The sequence below is a fragment of the Girardinichthys multiradiatus genome, chromosome 8, assembly GCF_021462225.1.
Source record: "Girardinichthys multiradiatus isolate DD_20200921_A chromosome 8, DD_fGirMul_XY1, whole genome shotgun sequence".
NCBI lineage: Eukaryota > Metazoa > Chordata > Actinopteri > Cyprinodontiformes > Goodeidae > Girardinichthys > Girardinichthys multiradiatus.
The window spans coordinates 25015763-25040060 of NC_061801.1; the positions used below are offsets into that span (position 1 = coordinate 25015763).

At 39.7% G+C, this 24298-nt stretch overlaps 1 protein-coding gene across 1 annotated transcript in view; it reads right to left on the bottom strand.

The window, feature by feature from the left end:
• Positions 1–24298, bottom strand: part of myo1hb (myosin IHb) — a 30438-nt gene that overhangs the window by 2085 nt on the left and 4055 nt on the right. Inside the window, exons 2-29 of the mRNA XM_047371676.1 lie at positions 24075–24257; positions 9066–9227; positions 8588–8703; positions 7396–7594; positions 7219–7299; positions 6934–7113; positions 6758–6856; positions 6565–6678; positions 6401–6472; positions 6196–6315; positions 5137–5204; positions 4949–5054; positions 4759–4839; positions 4566–4657; positions 4377–4471; positions 4071–4117; positions 3277–3357; positions 3086–3191; positions 2860–2977; positions 2655–2768; positions 2474–2550; positions 2197–2265; positions 1969–2053; positions 1700–1862; positions 1506–1589; positions 1076–1169; positions 637–692; positions 424–559 (exon numbers count right to left, since the gene is read on the bottom strand). Of these exons, the coding sequence (XP_047227632.1) occupies positions 424–559; positions 637–692; positions 1076–1169; positions 1506–1589; positions 1700–1862; positions 1969–2053; positions 2197–2265; positions 2474–2550; positions 2655–2768; positions 2860–2977; positions 3086–3191; positions 3277–3357; positions 4071–4117; positions 4377–4471; positions 4566–4657; positions 4759–4839; positions 4949–5054; positions 5137–5204; positions 6196–6315; positions 6401–6472; positions 6565–6678; positions 6758–6856; positions 6934–7113; positions 7219–7299; positions 7396–7594; positions 8588–8703; positions 9066–9227; positions 24075–24086 (2827 nt within the window). The 5' untranslated portion in view covers positions 24087–24257. The remainder of the gene's footprint in view (positions 1–423; positions 560–636; positions 693–1075; positions 1170–1505; positions 1590–1699; positions 1863–1968; positions 2054–2196; positions 2266–2473; positions 2551–2654; positions 2769–2859; positions 2978–3085; positions 3192–3276; positions 3358–4070; positions 4118–4376; positions 4472–4565; positions 4658–4758; positions 4840–4948; positions 5055–5136; positions 5205–6195; positions 6316–6400; positions 6473–6564; positions 6679–6757; positions 6857–6933; positions 7114–7218; positions 7300–7395; positions 7595–8587; positions 8704–9065; positions 9228–24074; positions 24258–24298) is intronic.

Consider the following 24298-nt stretch of genomic DNA (forward strand, 5'->3'; position numbering starts at 1 on the left):
TAAACACTGTGGGGTTAGCTGAAGAGAAGAGTTTATAAGGAAGGACTAGATCTAGATGATATTTTACACTTATTGTTCAAACCTTGTAAAATGTTGAATGAAAGTACTGTCTTATTGGCCAAATAGGGTTGTATAAAGTAGCTGCCGCAGAGGTGCCAATAAGTGTTTTTGTAAAAAGAAAAAAGTATTAATTAATTCTTAAAGTGGGATTTCTTTCCCAAGCAGAATAAAGGTACTAAAATGGAAGCTTTTTTGTACTAATATATCTTTAGCAGGGGGTGCTAATAATTGTGGAGGGTCTACTATTATAAAGATGATAGTAGGACATTAATTTGTAGCTACACAATCTATTCAATATCAAGTATTATATAGCCCTCTCTGTGAGGGATGAGACTAATTTTATTCAGCTGCATCACTTGGTACCTTTCAGACAGCTGTAATCAATCCGCTGCTTGATCTTTGTCTCCTCAACAAGGTAGGCGGCTTCCTGGGTGAAGATGAGCTGCCGGAGACGAGGCCTGAACCCATTCCTGTCGTACTTCACCACTGGCACACTGTACTGTGGGTGAAGCACAAACTCTTCAGAAAATATCAGTTAAGATGAAAGAGTCAGTGCAAACTCTGGCTTTTATTTACCTTGATGTGCTCTTGCTGAATGGTCTGACGAACCTTCAGGTTTATGTCTTCCAGAGCTTGATAAAAGATTTAAAAAGAGAGTATCCAATCAACAAATTTAACATATAGCCCCAGATTTGCAAAAATATTTATTCCCCATGAGCATTTTCACAATTGTTCAGGTCATAATCACAAACTTCCATGTATTTTATTAAGCAGTGCATATGTAAAATGCAAGGAACCAGAACAAGAAAATCATCCCCACAGCATGATGACACCACCACCATGTTTCACTCTAAGGATGTGGTATCACTGTGCTTAGGGCGGTGAACAGTGTTAGTTTATTTTGCCTGTAATTTAAATGTCAAAAAGATCGAGATGTATAAATATTTTTGCAAGTCAGTATGTAATTTTATCCGTCAAATGCTTGAAAAAAAAACAGCTATAAAAACAATCCTACCAATCCTGGTGTCCACAAACGATCTGCATACACTGAATGGGTAGCTTTCTTTTTTTCCTTTGAACATGGAGCTTGTTTGGGCTTTCAAGAGCAGCTAGAGAAGGAGAAATGCACACACAATGTCACATCATGACTTTTATTCTTTAAATTGAGTCTTGAGATACAGAAAAAGGTTCTGTAAAACAATATTGAAGCTAATGAAGATGCTATAAATGTTTTTATGTCCAATATACAGTTTTTGTGTATCACAGCTCTACAAATGCTGAAGACTGACTGTGGATGACACTTGAAGTTTTTCATTTTCCCTAAATTATCCAAAACGTTTCAATGCAAGTTAACTAGTTTCCTCTGTAGTGTATCACAGAAAGCATTTTCTTTTTTTCTTAGTGACCTTTCCATCTTGTTTTGGCTTGAAGAGAGTGGATCCTACCTGCGCTTTCCTTTGTGGGGTGATTTCTCGGACAAACTGTCTCACCAAATAGCGAATGTAGATGTTCTGCAAGAGCTCTGAGACCTACAAAATAGAAACATACTGTCATTTTTAGCACCTTAAAAACATATAATCATTGCCAAAATATTGTTTTTAGAAACTACAGTAGCTTGTGAAATATAGTAATCACTCACCTCCTTTAATATGGGTGGTGGGGTGAGCCAAGAGCCCTTCTCAAGGACTGTTTTGGGAAGGTTTTCCTTCAGGCGGATGAGGTAGTTCTGCCTCACATAGGCAAGGTACTCACTGTTGTCAATGCAGGCTGGTTGATTTCTTGTCATGAAACCTTTAATGAATCTATCAGAAATCAAAGAACAGGTCAGCTAACAAGACAGTATCTTATTAAACTGCTTTATCACTCTCTCACAGACATCGTGTGGATCTTATAATAATTGTGACGTACTTCTTGATGACCTTGACGGCCCAGGCTCTCCGCTCACGTTCTTTCCTTGCCATCAAACCTCTCCAGCAGTTCTCAATTTTAGTTGCTGTTTGGACAAGTCAATATAGCATGAATTGCTTCAAAATTAACACCTAAAAAGGACATTGTGGTCTTGATTGCCATCCTTTTATCTCTGGCTTTGAAAACAACACCTTGTCTCACTCACTCAGAATCTCTTCAGCCACTCACCAGCTTCTTTCTGTCTCAGGTAGTCTTCTTTCACTCTCCAGCCCTTATATTTGGCTTGAATCCTGGTTGCTATAGTGATAGACAATTTTATCACTTTGACACTATTTAGCACCCCTGATAAAAATGTGTAACAATTACCCCCCCGCCTCCTCATTGAATTAAATGTACTCATACTAAAGCATTGTACTATTAAAGATGAATTTATTGTATTTTATTTCAGAATTTATTTATTTATTTATTTGACTGTGGAAGCTGCTGAAACTAAACTGTTTCTCACCTAGCTGATGCTTGCAGACCTGAAAGGCATCCTCTGTTGCAAACAGAGTCCTGGGATGGCGAATGAAAATCTTGGTCCTTCATGTGGACAACAAATATTTTGGGAAAGCATTAATATATCCTGTGTTTCTTTCCAGGAATTATGGGTTGATCTTGCCATCCCATGCTGAACATCGACCAACCTGCCAAACTTATACTCATCAGTTTTGTAGCCCAGGTGTTTAATAAGGCACCGAACACCTTCTTCTGGAGTACCTTTCCAGTTGGGCCAGGTGTCTGGACACAGAGCTTTATACCTGAGAAGAAGAGGAGCATTTGAAGTAGTAGGTGTGGCAATGAGAAGAGCCAACTTTACAAAATTGAATGAGGATGAAGATGTTCTCTTACCTCTGGAGAAATATCTCATATCTGCGTCGGTACGCAAAGCCAGCCCGCCTGACCCTCAGGTGCTCCATGAGCCCCAGGTATTTAATCTGATGTCTCACCAGCACATCATCAAATTTTGCTGCAAAACATAGCAGAAAACTATGATTTCAGCTCAGTTATCTGAATGCACTTTCTGAGCATCACCAGCTCTTTCAGATCAGGCAGTTTTATAGACACAAGCTCTCACCTGGTTGCTTGGCTTCATTGGGTTTGATGCAGCGCACATACCAAGGTTCTTTGGACATTAGGATTTCAGTCAGACCCACCAGGCTGCTTTTAAACTGGGTCACCACCTGAAGAATAAACAAAGTAAACTGTTTGAACCACTGCCAGATTAAAATCAGAGGAACATTCAGCAACATCTGAGTATCTTCTCACAGTTTCAGGTCTCTTTTTGCTGTCGGGTTCAGAGGAGGGAAAGCAGTGTTTGATTATGGCGTTTTTGGAGTGCTGCATGACCTTATGGAGAACAGAAGAAATGTGAGTGGATCAGTCTTGGTTAAAATGCAGTAGAGATGCTAAAAAAGACTAAATACATTAGAGCAAATAAAATAATATCCCACAGCTTTTTTTATTCTGTGCAATAGGTACTAAAGTAGCTGGTGACGTAAATTTCTGTTTGTCAATATGATTGATGTATTCATCAAACTATATAAGGGTTTGGTAGTACTTGGGCTAACCGACAAAAAGCACAAAAGAAATATCTAAGGGCTCGCTGCAAGATGCGAAAAAGAAATTAATCAATGAATCTAAAAAGTCAAGGGGGTCTTTATTTTGGAAAACTTATTAACTAAACATTTAAGATTGGCAATTCAAACAAATTTTAATAAAAACACAGTAGGAAATAGGAGGTTTGATGACTTTGCCAGGGTTGGAGGAATATCCAACTAAATAACTAAACCCCCAGAAATATCCAGCGACCAATTGATTGGACCTGCTGGTGCTTGAATATAAAAAAGAAAATAGCCATTTGCATCCCTGTGGTATTGTTCAAATTCTTTATGATTGAATATAAAGTACATTCAAGTATATTTATACAAAACCTCAATTTAAATTACATTTTGATGCATTAAATGGCATGGAGGGTATTATTGTTAGGCACTGTTTAGTTTTTAAATAAAACCTATTTCTGTCCACAGAATCAACACATTGAGATCCAGAATAAAAATCACCTCTTTTCCACTTCGGTACAACAGATCATTGTTTTTGTCCAAGAATCCTGAAATTTTACAAAATGAGGAAAAATATTTAACTTACATATTTTTCATAATGACCCTATTCGTTATCTCACTGAAAATACCTTTATAAAAGCAAAAAAATAAATCAACATGCTAAGCTAAAGCCCTTAAAACTGCAACTAAATTAAAGAAAATTGTGGTATGCGAAAGTATTTCAATTCTCTAGATGTTAACATTCATTACATAGCCTACATACATAAAATAATTTAAAGTAAATTAAACTATTATTTTATTACTTACCAACAACACAATATGTAACCTGCCCAGCATAGTGTAGGAGGCGGAAGTCTCCTCTTTCCAGTGTTTTTCTTGTGTTTTTATCTGCAAGTTTGTGTCTGTGTGAGGATGAGCTGGTTATTATTATTAGTTAGAATTATCAGGTGATTGTTAAAATGTGAATTTTACAAAATTGACTTGCTAAAATCTCACGTGACAAAATGAGGATGACCACCAATCTTTTCCTCCATCTTCTCCAGAAAGGTGAGGTCGGTGGCGTCCCCGGGACGCAAACATTCCTCATCCTATTGGGATAAAAATCAATTGTCAAGAGACGTATGTATTTTGTTTAGTCAAAAGTTTATAAGTTAATTTATAAATGACCATAACATATTTAAATACCTACCAACAACGAGATGATTCCTCTAAATTTCTCCTCCACAAGGTCACAGATTATTTTGTTGTTAAAATATGGCACCAGCTCCCACTTTGCACAAAACATATGAGCAATTACAGTGGCTTATATCTTGTTAAATGTTAGGTTGCTTATTGAATTATGTCTTCTACTTATGCAGACTGAATGACAGTTTTATTACTTCAATTCCTTCCAGTTCGTACTCCTCCTGCTCTGATTTGAGCGTCAGCTGGATGAAAAGCTGCTGCAGCTTCTCGTTGCAGTAGTTGATGCAGAACTGTTCGAAGCTGAAATGGAAAAAGGGATAAAAAGTAAAAAAAATTTTTAAGATGTTTTTGTCTAGAAACAGTCAAATGTGCATGATCACACCTGTTTACACTGAAAACTTCAAACCCATAGATGTCCAGCAGACCGATGACCATTTTCCTGGAGGAATCCTGCATGTAGTGCACACCCACACATACACACACACACACACACACACACACACACAGATACTGGTTTGTGGCAGCAGCCCAAGGCACGTATTGAGAAATTTAAGGTTATAGAGTGCCTTGCAAAAGTTTTCATACCCATTCAAATGTTTCACATTTTGTTACTTAACAGACACAAATCAAATTCAGTGTATTGTACTGAGTTTTTTGTAATAGAACAAAAGAAAGTTGCACAGAATTGTGAGGTAGATGAAAGAGGTAATAATCTTCACATTTTTTTACTAATAAAAAATCTAAAAAGTGTCTTGTGCATTTGTATTCAGCCTCCTTTACTCTGACACCCCAACATGAAATGTGGTGCAGCTATTTGCCTTCAGCAGTTAGCTAAATACTAAACTAATCTATTTGTGTCTTATTTAATTCCAGTATAAATGCATCTATTCAGTAAATGACTCAGAGGTTTATTAGTGAGCTTTAGTGAACAAACAGCATCACAAAGACCAAAGAACACAACAGACAGACCAGAGATAAAGTTCTGGAGAAGTTTAAAACAGGTTAGGTTATAAAATAGTATAACAAGCTTTGAACATAAGCAAAACATGGCTGTCCACCAAAAGTAACAGATCAGAAAATGAGAGCATTAATCTGAAAAGCAACCAAGAAGCTAATGGTAACTCTGGAGGAGCTGCAGCGACCCACAGTTCAGGTGGTAAATGTGTAAACGGGACGTCTACTAGTCATGTACTCTACAAATTTGGCCGAAAGAGTAGCAAAAAGAAAGTCAATGAGAATGAACTTTTGATGTATAAATACAATGCTACATGTGGCAAAAGACTAACACTGCACATTGCCCTAAACACACCATCATCATGACACAGGGTAGTGCTGTGGGGATGTTTTTGTTCATCAGAGACACTGTGCAGTACTTTGTAGAATGTTTTTCCTATAAAACACACTAAAGCCTGCAGATGTAATGTGACAAAATAGTCCTGACCTGATTAGCCAGTGATTCATTGATCTTGTTGACCAGCCAGTTGAAGGTTCGATCATAGATGGCTTTGGCAAGAGCATCCCTGGCATATACTGCATGTTCCACAGAGAAGGGGCTGAGGACCTTTAAAAGCAAAATAATGTAAACGTGTGACTGCAAATAAACATCACAAATTGGTGAAATCCATTCAAAGCTATGGGAGGGTTACCTCTTCTGTTTTGGCTTCTATCTTTCTGTGGGTTAAGCCCTGTTGTAGCACCTGATTAGGAATACCCAACAACTGCCACAAGCACAGACAAAATCACACTCTGATCGTTAAATGTATTCAAGGTACGCATGAGAAGGTTGTTGTAACACAGACAAAAAGTTTACTTTTGACACCCAGTGCAACTCCTGGTAGTTTTTGACAGTGGCATATCCTCGAGCATCTGCTTCAAACTTTAGATTTCCCAAATGGAGCACACTGGCAATAATTGCAAATAGGTGCTGCATGAACACAAGACAGAGACAGTCAGTAAAATAAATCATTATCCATATTTAAACATAATTAACTGTGCCTCCTCACCTCAGTGTCACTCTCGCTGAAGTCTATGACAGACAGGGCTTTACGCACTGTCTTCCAATCACTTTTATCATTGATCGAGCTAACTTTGGCACAGTCCCCCTAAAAGCATGACATTTTAACCTTTGAGTAAAATGTTTTTGGTGCATGAGTAAACAGAAGGCTTATTTTCCTCTTACCTGCACAAGATAACGGTAGTTCTTGCAGTTTCTCTCCAGGCCGAGCCAGCGGAGCAGATCCTCCTCTCCTCCTTCCACCAACTGGTAGAAGATGTGGAAGTTTCTCTCGCCATGGTTCTGGTGCACCACGCGGGACTTCTCCAGCAGGTAACTGAGGATGTGACCACCAACAGCTTCACCCTGAGGAAATAGGCAATCTCTAAACTCAAATCGGTACCTAATCTGTCAACATTTTAGCATATTAGACTGCTGCCTTTCTAATTTTGGGTAAATATTCCAGTCTACCCTATAGTCGAACTGGATGTCCATGTATTTCCCAAATCGACTTGAGTTGTCATTTTTCAGGGTTTTGGCATTTCCGAAAGCCTACGGGTTTGACAACAAAAAATAAATAAAATCAAATGCTTGATTAAAAATAACATGTTTACCTAAAATAGAGCATAACATAAGTGTACCACTGACTTCAAGCACTGGATTGGAGAGAAGGAGCCTGTCCCCTACGTTGTTGAGGAGTCTGGTGCTCGGACAGCTGACAGCGTAGAACTGGAGGATTTTTTTGGAGGCCTCGGTTTTTCCAGCCCCGCTCTCTCCTGAGATCAAGATGAAGTGGTTGTTGAACTCTGACAGCATGGTGCGGAAGACGTTGTCTGCCAGAGCATAACTAAGAATGCAATAACAGATTAAGGTAATGTAAGGAAAGTCTTTTTGTCATGTGATGAATACATTTTTCAACTCAGAGAAGTTATCCTTTTTTTTTTAGATTATTTCATAACATTTCCAGTACCAATTTACAGTAGGTTTTTATTTCACATCTGCTCATTTAGAATATTTTGCACCTTAGCACATAATTTTCACATCACAATAGATACACTGCAGCATAAAATAATTGAAAAATAATTTTTGCTTGCCTATAGGAACAAGTGAAAACTGCTTAAAAATGCTGTGAACACTGCACATTACCCTGGACACCATATAGCCCCTGTGAGAGATTGTGGTGGCGGCATTATGCTGTGGGAATTAAACAAGCCGGTCAGAGTCGATTAAAGACAGATGAAGCTAAATTTCGGGCAAAAATAGAAAAATGTGACAGAGGCTGTAATAGACTTGAGACTGAGGTGGCGGTTTACCTTCCAAAGTGACAACAAATGTGAGAATGTGCACGGATTTCAATCTCTAGATGTACAAAACTGGTATAGACATTACCCAAAAAGAATTGCAGGTGCAAGTGCAGCAAAACGGGGCTTTACACTTTTTTAACTTAGACAAGCTAAATACAACTGCACGACACAATTTTAAGATTTCTATTTGAATAGAAAATTGAAAACAAAGTAACCTTTTTTTTCCACTTCATAATTATGCAATGCTTTGAGTTTGTTAATTACACAAAATCTCAATAGAACAAACGTAAGTATGAAAAATATGGAAAGGTTCCAGGGGTGTGAATACTTTTGCAATGCTTTTGTACATTGGTTTCTTCCCTCTTTGTGGGCCTTCAAAATACGTGAAGTTGTGATGGCTATTTACAAGTAATGTTTTGACCATGCGGTTCACTGAGTTCAGTTCAGATATCTTTTTACTCTTTAAAAAAACATATACCCAATAATTCTGTCATATCTAACATGTTTAAAAATGTATATAAAAGCTAAAAACTTACATGTGAGGTGGCAGCTCAAAGAAGTTAACTCCCATATAGGTATCCATTTGCTTTTTGCTGTAGATGCCTAAGTCTTTATATGGGTTGACCGACACCAGAAGAGTCCCAATGTAGGTCTTCAAACAGAGACAAGGGCATAAATTCATGCTTTGCAGCTGTTGTACATTCAATGATAATAAAACAGTTTTTCTTAATGATTGCATGACATTACAAAATTCTCCTTCAGCACTGCATTTAGTTTTGTCCTTTACCAACAGCAATAAGTTTAGTTAATAACTTGTCATCATGACCCAGTGGGTGGTAGAAACATTTTTAATGCTTGCACTGCACATTAAGAGAAGCAGAGCTGCTATCTCAGCAACACAAGGTGACAGATTCAGCAGAAGGTAAAATGCCACATTAAAACAGCAGGGGTTATAAATTGAGGTCTGTGAGGTTTCATTAGGCTAAAGGGATGAGCTGCACAGGAAACACCCACATAAATCAGGTTCTCATGGAAGCGTTTCCTCAGGTTGTCCAAAAAGGCACTCTCACTCGTGTAGGGGTCCAGGAGAACAAAATCCTGGATGCCCACCCGATCCCGGGCCGTGAGAGAGGCTTCCATGTTCCTCAGGATCCGGTTACACCGATCCTCTAGGCTCTGAGTCGAAAAATCAGAAAAATTACAAGGAAACAACAGAAGTACATGTAGAGATAACATGTTATTGTCCATTCAGGTCAAACTCCTAAATTCCTAAACAAACTGGTCATAAATTGTAACCTAGCTTGTTCGTTTATACACGACCAGACAAAGGGACCTTGTCGTTTTTCACAGGGCGCCATTTTGAAAATGATTGATTGATTAGTTTTTTTTAATAATGTATATGTTTTTTTGAACTGCATAGTTTTTTGCACAACTGATTTGCACAACTTCATCTCTTATGTTAATGTGGCAAACAATTCTCCTAGTGGGATTAATAATATAATATAATATAATATAATATAATATAATATAATATAATATAATATAATATAATAATATGTGTATAGTATATAATATACAGTATATATTTTATAAATATATGTGTAATATCATTTACTTGTTTAGTAATCCAGGTTAAATGATATTTCCTTTCAGCCGATTCTTTTGTTGACTTCAGGTTAGACATTTCTAACTATAAGCCAGTTTCTAGGTGAAAACTGTAACCCAGGATGGTGGGTTAAACCCCAAAATCAAGCCAAGACTGGTCTATATTTGATCCAGTATTGTGTGAATATATTTACTCAAATACTTTATTTTTTCTTTAGCAGCAGTCTTTGGTTATCATAGGCAGTTTAAAAAGAAAATATGACAAAAACCATAGTTTGAGAGAAATAAAATAGTATTATTTTTACTAAAGTGCTGCAGCTGAAAGATGAAAAGCCCTTCCTGAATTTTCCTTTGTTTCTTTCATTTTTTTATGGACCCACTTTGCTTAAGAGCTACATGTTATTGAAAAGACATATAAAAGACAAATTTACCAGTCCTTTAAAAAAAAGTGATTGAAATTGATTGAAAAGTGGAAAATGGAAAACATGCCTACATAAATGTTTAAATTATTTAGATTCATCAAAGGCCAAAACAAATGTGACTTTTAATATCCCTGCTTTGGTTTAATTCAAACAGAACTTTTATTTTTATTTGAGCTAAAAGACTTTTCACGATATTTTTAACATTATTTCCTGCACTACAGCCATTAACTGTTCAACCTCAAACAGATGAAAAATAATGTCCATACCCTTCAGTGTTTGGAAGGATGCAGCTGTAGTTTTCTTTTTGTGTAGGATCTTTCTTTCTAAAGTTATTTTTTGTGTGTCATGTGTGAGGAAGACATTCAGACACATGCCAACAATCCTGGTAAAATATTTCTCCCAGTGGGCGCCTCGTTGCCTGCATATTTGTGCCTATATCTGTGAATTCCAGGTGGTGTCCTTGGCCACATCCGCTGTTCTTATGTCAAATCTAAATTCGGCCACCTCTATCGTATCTGCTTCTGCGTTCTCTACAGACCCATTCTGTAAATATCAAAATAGAAAACTGAGTCTGGAAAACAGAATTTATTTTGAGGCCAGAAGCGGTTTCAACGACACCTACAGCAACTACAAGCAGCATCAAAGCATAGTTATGAGGTAGCAGAGTGCATGATTATATGCATAATTACAGGACATACCTAGCTACTTAATAAACAGCTCAGTTTCTGCCAGCTCACAATCAATGATTCATTGCACTTTGAGTATGGCAGTATGAAGGAGCCCTCTGGTATCCTGTTTCAGTAGTTTGCCATTTATCACTGCCGAGTTGACCTGTTATGAAGTCACAGTTACTAAAGCTCATTCTCCAAGAAATTAAACTGCCCATTTAATAACACAGCAGAAAGCTACAGCTAAATATTACAATTACTCAAATAATTCAGGTTTAGAAAACCTGAACCACATGCAAAGAAGTAAACAATGTTTGGCTAGAAGTCAAATAAAAAAATGACCTACTCTCAGGGTCCTTAATGCTTGTCTGTGCCCCTCTTCTTTTTTTCCAAACTGAACTTGAACATCTGCTTTTATTAGAGGAACACAGGAAACACTGATGGATCACAGTCTCAGTTTCCTCTAATAGGAAGTCATAAATTATGTAGCGACATTTACAAAAGGAAGTATACAGACTTTAAATATGTGTTTGCTTGTTTTCTTTCTATTTGTGTTTGTGAATGTATGAAGATAAAAACACATAAGGACTGTATCTTCTATTTTTATAAATATCTTCATCATGACAGTTGTGATTATTAAAACACATTTTCTATTGGCATGTACAAAAAACAAATATATGACTGCATTCTTTGAAGAAAATGTGTTTTCCATTTGGATCGTAAAAACTCTGTTGTCTTTCACTTTTTCCATCAAATTGTTTTAACATTGCTTTAGAAAGTAAATGCAAATCAAAACAGTTGTTATTCATTCTAATCTCTCATCATTTTGCTGTCTTAGTTTTGCCAATTTTATTTTACAAAAAAACAGAGCCATCTTTGCGTCAGTTCAGACCCTACTTGTTAGCATTTTTACCCGCTTTGACAATGGATGATCCAAGGTAGTTTTCTATAATCCGTTTATAATCTACAATTAGGAAATATGGCTATGTGACTCTGATATATAATATCTACCTACAGGAAGTTGCTTGTGGTTATCTTTGTTTGATCAAGAAACATAATCCATCATATCGCATGTTTGAATTACCACCATGCAGCCTTGGTTATGAATTATCTAGCTAGAAAAACGCTCTTCAGGCAAAAGTGTTGGTAATCACTAATTTCTTTCCTAACTACTTTGTAGTGGTTACTGAATGTTGTGAAATTAATTCTAAACATTCTGTTGGGCACCAGTACACAGTACAGGAAAAATGTTTGGTTGTGGTATTTAAGTCACTCAGTCCAAATATCACCATGTGAGTGTGTCTTCTGTGGCAGCCATCTTGTATTGCAGTTACAGCGGAGGCATGCCTCAAATGCAGCTCTTTTATTGGATGTGAGCTGGTGAGAGTAGGAGTTTGATTGGTTGATCATGTATAGAAATTCAAAGTAATTAAATGAAGTTTGAAGTGACCTATAAATTGTGTATGTGTATATCTGATATGTTTGCTTTATATTTCATTACTTATAAATAATAGTTAATATTGTAATTATTTATGTGAAAGTTAATCGTATTTGTTTTTCTTTTCCCTCTCTGGAAGGATGATATAATAGGCCAGTTTGAACTGAGAAGACGGGACCTTAGTATATACACTTGATGTAACTGAGAGAGATGGGTGGATTGCCATTTTGGAAGCTGCTGCTTTCTGTAATGACTGGAGGATAATAAACTGATTTAGAGTGATGTCTTCTCTTTTCCACACTACAACTCTCTGCATAACAGAAAGCTAAATCAAAGAAACAATTTTTAATAGTACTTTAATGTACTTTGTTACCAGCAGCCTGCATGTCACAAAAACAGTGTTTGCATCTATTTCTTTAGGTGAAACTATTAAAACTACTAAAACTTGGACATTTTGAGATGAGATGATTGTAAATTTTAGGAGAAACAAAAATAAGTCAAACACTATTTCCATCATAATCGAAGAAGTTGAGGTGGTGGAGGAGTATAAATACCTCGGCGTTCACCCGGACAACAGACTGGAGTGGAGATGTAACTGTGAAGCCGTCTACAAGAAGGGACAGAGCAGACTGTACTTCTTGAGGAAGCTGAGGACCTTTGATGTTTGCAGCAAGATGCTGCATATCTTCTATAAGTCTGTTGTGGAGAGTGTGATCTCTCTCTCAGCCATCATCTGCTGGGGAAGCAGCATCAGAGCCAGGGACTTAAAAAAGCTCAACAAGCTGATAAAGAAAGCTGGTTCTGTTCTGGGGACTCCACTGGAAACTCTGGAGATCATTGTGGAAAGAAGGATTCTTCCCTGAGCATCCGCTTCATGAGACTGTTGTACAACAACAGAATGTCTTCAGTCAGAGGCCTCTTCAGATCTGCTGTAAGACAGACCTCTACAGGAGATCCTTCCTGCCCACAGCCATCAGCATCTACAACAGCTCTTTAAAGAAACCTGTATAATATGAGCTACAACAATATTTAATTTCCCTTTGGCATTAATAAAGGGTTTTTGAATATAATTGAATTTGAATTAAAGGCATGTCTTTCAGGCAAGATTAAACTTCTTCTATGGATATATTTTCAGGCCTAACACCCCACATTTTAGTCACATTTTAAAAGATAACAAGTTAGTCACTCTTATTAGAATAAGAATATAAGGACATTGCATTTGGTTTAAAACTTGCAAAGTAATTGAATTAATTAATCATATATTCTAGATGCTGATGGCATTACAGGCTTTAAAATATGAAATGGTTGAAGATAAAGCAAAGTGTGGTAATTTGCATGTACAGCAACAAGTCGGACGCAGAACATCAAGGCTGTTGTTGGCACGTCATGTTTTTTCAGCATCTAAGTTATCAGATATCATTGAGTACAGAAGACAGATTGTAAAACAAAGGAAATGTGACCTCTGAAAACAGACGGAAGACAAAACACTATGCAGGAATGTTACAAAAACCACACAAAAAAAAAACAGTTTTCCTGGTATTGTTGTCATTTCACTTAAACTAAATGACCTGACTTGCTGAACTGTAAGCAAAAAAAAAAATGAGACAAACTATGCAGCCACATTTAAATATAAGCAACCACAGTAATACATATCTGAACAGGAAAGTCTATCTGACTTAAACATCATCACCTGAGAGGACGCCCTATTGTCTGTGTCCATCCAGTATGATGCTGGATCCTGTTACTCAGCCACAAAGTGGCAGTTAGCCTTCTGAAAGAGATAGCACTCCTCATGGGCCACTGAGTGACACCACACATCACCAAGGGCAACATACGTTTAGGGGGCTCCAAGTGTCTGGAGAAACCTGACCTTCAACTGTCCTTCAAAGGTGCCAGCGCTAAAATGTACCTCCCCTGAGTTAACTCACCATCACCTGCCTCACACTGATCGGCCATTTCAGCTGAATGTTTTCGCCATTGCATGCTAGACATTAGAGGGTCTTTGTCAGGATTGGCTAAATTGTCTCAAGTTTGTTCCTGAACAGCTATTTAAATAATTTTGTACCAAAAAAACCTGCAGCAGAAGCTGAACACAGGATGGATTAAGCCCAAAAGAGTGAATGGCAAATGTAAAAATGGCAAACCTGTGTAAGGATTATGATTATTGATTAAGTAATGTTTATCAAAATTTATAATTAAAAATCATAATTCAGAAAAAACATTTCTTAACCAAAATCATTACTTACAAATTGAAATCAGAGATGTCCTCTGGTGTTGTGATTATGGGCTCAAAGCCCTTAATAATTACAATTAGTAAATTATTATGCAAACAGGCTCTAGGTGACGGGTCAGACAAAGAGCGGTTCAAGAATCCTTCATGAGGACTAGTAGATTGAGGCACGTGACGTCGCCCAGTACGGCGGTGCCGGGGTCCCACCCTGGAGCCAGGCCTGGGGTCGGGACTCGCCGGAGAGCACCTGGTGGCTGGGTTGCTCCTCGTAGGACCCGGCCGGGCCAAGCCTGAACGAGAGACACGAAGCCATCCCCCAGTGGGCCCACCACCTGCAGGGGGAACCGTGAGGGATCGGTGCAAAGAGGATTGGGCGGCGGGCGAAGGTGGAGACCTCAGCGGCCCGATCCCCGGATGCTTAGGCTGGCTCTAGGGACGTGGAATGTCACCTTGCTGGGGGGTGAGGAGCCTGAGCTTGTGCGAGAGGTCTAGAGATATCGACTAGAAATAGTCGGGTTAGGGTTAGGGTCATCACGCATTCCCTGGTGGAAACAGAAGCTGGGGACTCGGGGTTGGACTCTTTCATCACCCAGGCTGAAGTCACCGAGGTGGTTAAAAAGCTCCGCGGTGGCAGAGCTTTGGGTGTGGATGAGATCGCCGAGAGTACCTCAAACCTCTGGATTATGTGGGGCCGTCATGGTTGACACGCCTCTTCAACATTGCGTGGCGGTCGGGGACAGGCCTCTGGACTGTCAGACTGGGGTGGTGGTCCCCTTTCATAAGAAGGGTGACCGGAGGGTGTGTTCCAACTACAGAGGGATCACACTCCTCAGCCTCCCTGGTAAGGCCTACGCCAGGGTATTGGAGAGGAGATAGTCGAACCTCGGCTTCAGAAGGAGCATTGTGGTTTCTGTCCTGGCCGTGGAACACTGGACCAGCTCTATACCCTCTACAGGGTGCTTGAGGGTTTGCCCAACCGGTCCACGTGTTTTTTTGGACCTGGAGAAACCATTCGACTGTGTCCCTTGTGCTGCCCTGTGGGGGGTGCTCCAGAAGTATGGAATTGGGGGCCCTTTATTAGGGGCCATCCGGTCCCTGTACAAGCGGAGCAGGAGTTTGGTCCGTGTTGGGACCTACAGCCATGGATTTCAACACTAAAACTCTGGTACGGACATTCCTGGAACTTTTCAAAATAAAGTGCATTAACCTTCTTCCAGCACAGCCAGGAAAGGGGATAAATGCGGACTTCCTGTGGCGCCATTACCCAAAATAAAGCACAACTCCGAAGGGGGAAGAGGGGTAGCAAAGGACTTCCTAGTGATGCCACTGCCCGTATAAGACCCCCACCCTTCCCACATATCGCTCTCTTCCACACCGATGGCCATCGGGATAGGAGGGAAACAAAGCGCGCTGATGTCTTTTGCTTGCAAAATGACATAAATTTAACTGGATCCAAAGCCATACGATCATCGATCATATGCAAAGTTAAGTAGAATGAAATACTGTTTGTGTATCCGGTATTTTCATTCATGAACAGGGATAATTAAGGTACAAGCATTACTTGACTGTCTCTCCGAGGCCCCGCAGACGCAAGCGGTGTTCGAGAGGAGCCCCGGCAGTCTCTCAGCCTGAAGGAAGACTGCAGCGGACAACGTTCATTCTTCATCCACAGCTGGAGGTTAGCGGGAAGCTAACCTTCGTTCACGGTGGATATCTCTTCAACCTTCGTTGCTTGGACAACATTCCTCACCACAATTCATGAGGTTAAGTGTTTGGGCAGAATAATATAGAGACAGATTTAGGATGAAATAATCTGAATGTTTTCATTCTATGAAGTTTTGTTTTTGTAAAATCCGGCTATCTTAGCGCTAGTAGGGACCAGTGGATTTCGTCTCTTCTTTTTGCAGATGACATGGTCCTGCTGGCCCCCTCTAGCCAAGACCGACAGCATGAGCTGGGGCGGTTCGCAGCCGAGTGTGAAGCGGCTGGGATGATGATCACCTCCTCGAAGTCCGAGGCCATGGTTCTCGACCGGAAAAGGGGGGCTTGTCCTCTTCAGGTTGGAGGGGAGTTCCTGCCTCAAGTGGAGGAGTTGAAGTATCTCGGGGTCTTGTTCACGAGTGAGGGAAGAATGGAGTGGGAGATCGACAGACGGATCGGTGCGGCTGCCGCAGTAATTGGGGGCGCTGTGCCGCTCTGTTGTGGTTAAGAGAGAGCTGAGCCGAAAAGCGAAGCTCTCGATTTACCGGTTGGTCTACGTTCCTACCGTCACCTATGGCCATGAACTTTGGGTCATGACCGAAAGAACGAGATCCCGGATACAAGCGGCAGAAATGAGCTTCCTCCGTAGGGTGGCCGGGCACTCCCTTAGAGATAGGGTGAGGAGCTCGGCCATCCGGGAGGGACTCGGAGTAGAGCCGCTGCTCCTCCACATTGAAAGGAGCCAGTTGAGGTGGTTTGGGCATCTATACCGGATGCCTCCTGGACGCCTTCCTTTGGAGGTGTACCAGGCACGTCCCACCGGGAGAAGCCCAGGGGATGGTCCAGGACACGCTGGAGGGACTATGTCTCTCGGCTGGCCTGGGACCGCCTTGAGCTCCCCCCGGAGGAGGTGGAGGAGGTGTCTGGGTGTCTCTGCTGAGTCTGCAGCCCCTGCAAACCGGTCCCGGATAAGCGGAAGACGATGAGTACGAGTACGAGAAATTATTATTAATAATTGAGAATTATTAACCAAAACCATGCTAGATGTCCCTGTTTAATCAACCGCTTCACCGAAGGTGGGGGAACTTTGACCTTATTTTGACAGATAAATCACTACTGCACTAAATAAACACAAACGCTTCTCTTAAATATATATGTGAAGATTTATTGAAGCCATATAGCCCTGATATACTATTCTGGTCCAAAAACCTTCACCTAACTAACAAGCACTATTCTACACAAAAGGGATAAAAATGACTATCTAACAATAATAATAAAAGAAAATATATGCGCATTGAGTGTCTATGAAGATCAAACCAGCAGTTTTATGGAGAAAATGTGCGATTTGGGTTAACTTGGAAAGAGAAGTCCTCCTGGTGATGTCTCAATTGCAGTGATCAGCTGGTAAAATGGTGGGCCTGGAGTGTTAGCCACTAGCAGCTGATTGCCCCGATTCTCGAACAAAGAATCATAAAACTCTGAGGCGGGAACCTAGTGGAAAAAAACTCCAGTAATAAAACTGGGACAAAGGAGTGGTCAGGCCAATGGAAAAACTTTAAAAGTCCAACTTCTAACTCCTGGCTGATTTGAGATCAGCCGGACAAAACATACACCTTGCTGATTGCATCCGCGCTGCGCGATTCAGCTCACTTGCACAGCAAATCAAAACAGCTCAGCATAAAACACTTCAATCAGTGTTGCATGCAACAAGTTGATACCTTGATTAACTACTGGTGATTCTGAATCACCTTAACTATGCCTCACCCTGTCCAGACGTCTAAATGCACCTATCCGATTTAAAATAAAAAGAATGAAATTACTCTAACATTGATTTCTTCTCTCTACCGGTTGAGATGGGTCAGGTCTGAAGAAAAACGAGGGGGGGGGAGAGATCACGCGTCTGTGATCAACTCAAAAAAACTGTAAACTTCTCATCTGTCCTAAACGGGGAAAATAAGAAGAACCGTTTAGTCAACTGAATCACAAGGAGGAAAACTCATCTCCTTGGAAATAAAACCTGTGTGGGTTTTTCACCTGCGCTGGGTGTCGGGGGGGTCTTCGATCGGTATATGAATCTTCTGACTTTCTTGTATCAGACAGGTTTCCAGCTTTCAAGCTCTTCCGGTAATGGCCGGTGAAGAAAAACGTTTGCCTGCGAGCTTTTGTCTCTCCAGATATGCGCCTCCATCGCGTCGCCCAGTGAGTCACGCTGGAAATGGCAACGAAAGCTTATTTTCCGCGGGTTTTATAATCCTGGGTGATGTCAGAGCTGCGACGTCTGTTGAGCTGCACGTCAAACACTGCAGCCTAGTCCGTCTGTCCGACCAAAATGGATGACCCCAACACCTGCAAAACAAGCCGCACTAAACTGCACCATAATCATAAATATATTTCATTTAAAACATCTTTGTGTTACTCCTTAATATTCCACCCCTATTGTTATCAGACATTATCCTTTGACATACAGCCTTTTACATACTCTTATTTTCCCAATGAGTGCAGATAAATAGACCAACAATTGCTTATTTATCGTAAATATAATGTGTGCTTTTAAACATGTTCATTCAAATATAGTGTTCCACTTATCTGAGATCTGCTTGTTTAGCTAGCAGATTCTAGAGCGCAGCCCAGAAATGCTTCTCACCAGCAATACTCTACTGCTAATTCTGAGGGATCCCAAGGTGTCCCCTGGCCAAAAGAGAAATGGACCTCCTTTATGTTCTGGGTCTCCTCCAAGTGGGATGTGCCCAGAAACCCTGAAAAAGGGAGGTGTCTGACAAGCATCTTGATCAGATGGCCAAACCCATAACTGACTACTTTCATTGCTGAGGACCAGAAGCTTTACACCAAGCTGTCCACAGATGATGGAGATCCTCGCCCTATCTCTAGGGCTGAGCTCACCCAGTTCTAGAAAAGAAGTTCATTTTGTATCCACAATCTCCTTTTTCCATTCAAGACCATAGGTGTAAGCTGGTACATAGAGAAACCAGTAAATCAAGTGCTTTATTGTCACCATGACAGGCCAGAGCAGTACCTGCATTGCTGCAGATGAGACCCCAAATCATGTATCTATATCCAGGTCCATCCTACCACGAATTGGGAAGAGGACACCAAGATAACTGAACTCCTTTACTTGAGGCCCTCACAGATCCCAAAACTAGCAGATGAAATCCATCATTTTCTAATTAAGAACCATAGCCTCATACATAGAAGAGCTGACCCTCATCCTGGCCATTTCACACCCTGTTGCAAGCCACACAAATGCATGCTGAAGGTCATACCTTGAACCCAACAGACCAACATCACCAAACCAGACCCATCCTGTCCATCACTATACTTCAAGATCCTTTCCATGAACACTGCAAACCGAATCAGAGACATGGTGGCAGCCTTGGTGGAAGTCTTCCCATGCATGGAACAAGCTTGAATTTGCACAGAGAATGCACACCCAACACTTGCTTTGATTATACGAGGACTGGTGAACACTTAATAGCAACCCCAGCACACCATACCCCCTCTGCACCACCACAACATATGTGAACTGAATAACCGGTCTCACATGACCCCTTCAGTGTCTTTGCAAGAGTAAAGATCTGGGCCTGTAGTCACAAAGATTCTCAGAGTCCTTTCAGAGAGCTCCTATCCACTTTGCTGCTGACAGCGACTCTGAGCAAGGAGACGAAATCACTGCCATACTATTGAAAATGCATGCGAACGGCTGTGGACTACAAAACTCCGCTGTTGTCCCGAGGCCGCAGGACAGGTTAAAGGTGCACCTCTAGTAAGGTAATATTAGGAAGGATGAATAAATAACAGAAACAGGGCGCGGCGCTGGTGGTGTAGGGGTTAAGCATGCGACCCATGTATAAAGTCTACAGTCCTCAAAGCAGCCATCCCGGGTTTGAGTCCTGGACCTGGAGACCTTTGCTGAATGTCTTCCCCCTCTCTCTCCCCCTATTTCCTGTCTACCTACTGTTGGAAAAATTGAAAAATAAAGGTCTCTAGTGCTGCAGAAACGTACATAAATAATAGAAATAACCATGAGGTGAGACAAGCCCATAAAATCATGGTAATCGTTTATCGAGATTTTGCATTCACTCCAAGTCTGATTATTCCATAGAGACCAATTTGCTCTGGGACATCCTAGCAAAAGCCAAAGTCCTGAACAAGATAGCTCACAGGTTTATAGGCTTTTCTCAGTCCTGCAAGAAAGTAAATATTTATAAAATCTGCATAAATTGATTCACAGTATCATAAACTGACTGGATTTTTATAGCACCTTTCTAGTCATAATGACTACTCAAACCCACATTAACCTAGTCAAACTCACAAATACATATACATTTATACACCACTTTGCAGATCGGTAAGCAACCTGGGAGGAAGCTGGAATTGAACCCTCAAGTTTCCGAATGCAAGTTGACTTGTCTTCCCACTGAATCACAGTCGCCCATTATCCAACATTCTTGAGTCATTTTATTTACAAGGAGTCAGAATTTTCTTTTTCTGAATGCAATGTTTATTTGGGGCTTTCTGAAGGTACTTCTTTTGTTTTATTTATTTACTTATTGTTTATTTAGTTATTTATTTATTTATTTATTTGTAAGGGCACTTTTGTTTCCTTTTCATTTATACCAGTCCAGTATCTGACCATTTACTATTTCCTACTGGATTTTTAATTGGTTTTTTAAATCATGCCTCTCAGGCACTGCTCATCTGCTGTAGATAGACCTTTTGGTGTGACATTTCATCTTTGGTGCTCCTATTGTTCACTTTCCTTTCTTATTTAGGCAAATGCTGCACAATGTGCTGTCATGATCAGGTACAAGTGATGAACATAAATATGCAATATATCTTGGAAAGACCTTCTGAAACCCTAAAGACTTATTGATCAAGATCCCTTCTAAAGGTTGCATAGTAATGTCGATATATCATAGTAATTTAGATAAATCAGCTAAAGTAATTTACCTCCCTCACTTCCAAAGCCATGTGTGTCATGGTTGAATCGACCTTCTGTAAAGATCTTCAATCCACAGGTGTACAACTCAGGCAGACACAGTCCAACAAAGAGTGTTTAAAATTTGAGAATGTCTTCCATATTTCAGCCTCTTCAGTTCAGCAATGGTATAATCTATTCTGTCTTCTAATGCTCCATTGTCCATCCAAAATGCAATATTGCCTTAAAACAGCCCTTGTATCACAATCCAAAATAGAAAAGGGTGGAACTGCTGCTTCCCGCTTAGCTGTTGCCCCTGCTTTGACAGCAGCGATAAAGTAACAGGCCACCTGGTTCTGGAAGCAGGGGGTTACTCAAACATTAATGGAGCCGAAGCAGCAAACATTCATTCAGTTCTTCACCTGAGTGTTGAACTGTGTGTATAAGAAGTCTGTGTGAGTGTTTTTTGCATCTGTGCAGGTATGCAATACAAGGTTGTTGTAACGCGATCCACCCAGAGACCCACTCTCACCCTCCTGCACACAACATTACAGGAAAGGTATTCAGTTACTGATCTTTGATTAGGTGGATGTATTTCAAAGTAATTACCTGCAATCTAATAAAAAGGGAACAGATTAATTTAGGACTCAATTATCTCAAATTATGTTCTCAAATTATTTGCACTAGTTATCAAGATAAACAATGACCTGACTTCAATGTCCAGTATCAAAGAGTTTTATTTTTCTAAATGTGAAATTATATACATGTTATAAGATTTCTTATTAAAATCTGGGAAATAGAAAATTCAACTTGAGCCAAAAAAGAAGTTTCAAAAGCATTTGCTTTGGGACATGTTAAGTGTAAATAACATTTTAATCAAGGACAGAGCTGACAGAAAATTAGATATGATGTTGACACTGGCAACAGCCATCATTGTGCATCACTATCAACAGATCTGCACTATCAACAGAACCTTTCTTTTTCATTTGGTTAGTTCAGCCATGTCAGGAAGTGTGCTGTCATCTAATTGCATTTGTTTAAAATTTAACATTGCTTCCTGAAAGCATCAACGAAGCCATCTTATGTTACTGTCTCATGATTGAGGAAACCACACAGTGACACAAGAGAGCAGGATGGAAAAATGCTCATTAACATATTGTATTCCATTATGTAATACTTACACATTTCTAAGACCTCCACAACCTCATTCCTCTAAAACACCTACAAAATTCTTAGTTAACAAAATTATTGTGGCTCCTGGGTGCATAGAAGAAATAAAATAGAAAAAGAAATAACCTGTATTGTCCCACAGTGGGGACATTCAGGTGTGTCGGCAGTGTCACCAGCAATGTAAAAGGCAAATTGAAGTATACAAGTACATACAAATGTAAAAAAACTATAAAAATCAAAATGTGAGGGTAGACAGTAAGAAAAATATACCACATAAGAAAAAGAAATACTGTACAATTATTAAAAATGGGATACTCAAATTCAATGAAATGCAACTGAGTAGGGTGATTTGGAAATTCACCAGAAGCTCATTTGTAATTGTGCATGAGAAAACAAAAACACACTATTTACAAAAAATGGAAAAACTGTGCAAATAACAGCAGGGATGTTAACCCTAATTGAGCATGTTGAGAGCAGTGGTTATAAAGTATAACAGCTGCTGGGAGGAAGGATCTGCGATCACACAATTCAAAGGGCTTTACATGATGAAAAAAGTACATTCCAGTGGCATGACAAAGGAAAGCGAAGAAATGTTGGACTATAGACTAAAGGTTTAAAATGTTTTGTAAAAATTCGGAGACTAAACGAACCCCCTGCAGGAAAATGTAAATCTTTAACCATTCATTGATCCATGATGCTTTTTGGTCCATATTTTTTCTACATAAATTAAACATTTCTGCTAAGGTGGAAACTCCCAAATCACCCCTTTACCCAGGAGAAAACTTATAAATGGACCTTTATATATACTATAATAGAAACTTTTACCAAAATTTTTTAGTTAACAGTTTAAATAGAACAGTCAAAAGCAACTCTAAACCAATGTGGTTTTGATTTAAAAGAATTCAGGGATTCAACATTTCTTTGGATGTTTATTCCAAGTTAGTGGAGGATAAGAAATGAATGCTGCTTCTCTATGTTTGGTTCTGAATCTGGGGATGCAGAGTAGACTTGAACCAGAAGACCTGAATGGTCTGAAAGAATGATACAACAGCAATAGGTCTTTAATGTATTTTTGTGCTAAGCCATTCAGTGATTTATAAACTAACATACTGTAAGTATTTTAAAGTCTATTCTGTGAGATACAGGGAGCCAGTGTAAGGACTTCAGAACTAGGGTAACGTGCTCTACTTTCTTAGTTTTAGTGAGGATGCGGGCAGCAGCGTTCTGGATTAACTGCAAGCTGCCTGACTTTTTAGGCAGACCTGTGAAGACACTGTTGCAGTAATCAATTCACCTAAAGATAAGTATTCATCACCTGTTCAGTTGTGGACGGACGGACGGATGGATGGATCAAACAAAATTAATGAAATGTAAAGTAGAGCCCAAAACAGAAACTCGTTTTAAACAAACATACAGCCACTCTGATAACGAATACATGACACTGTTTAAGCTTTTAGACGTTGGTTTTTTGTCAGATATCTAAAAATGTGACAATAACAATACTTAAAAAAATTTTTTTTTATTCCAAAGCCTCAATACTAGTGTGTACTCTGCATCATAAACAGTGTGTTGTCTCTTTATTCACCGTTTCTGAGGAGACCAAACCAGTTTGTCAAAAAGTTCAGTTTTAATAAATCCTAACCAACTGATTCCTTTTTCATTTTGAGCAAATAGTTTGTTGCTGTACTGGACTCTGATCTTAGTTTTAAGAGTGGTACCAAGTAAATCACACAGTCCTCTAAACAGATTAAACTGTTACTGATGCAAACTCTCCCACCGTAATACATTCAAAATTGAACAACAGGATTAGAATTTATCTTCATATGAAAACTGCACAGGATATCAAACCTTACCTTCGTTTCCATCTTGGACTTCTTGCGAAGCACTACAGCCGCGCTGAGTTTCTATAATGTTCAGTGTGAGCCTGCAGCTGATATTGGGACCGAGGGATGTGCTGTAGTCCACCTGTCCTGTAAATATGGCTGTCCATGCCGCAGCCTCAGCACGTCCTCTGATGTCCTACTTCTGAACCTGGCCTTATTCACACACAAGGGAAACGAGGACTGAAAGATTCAGA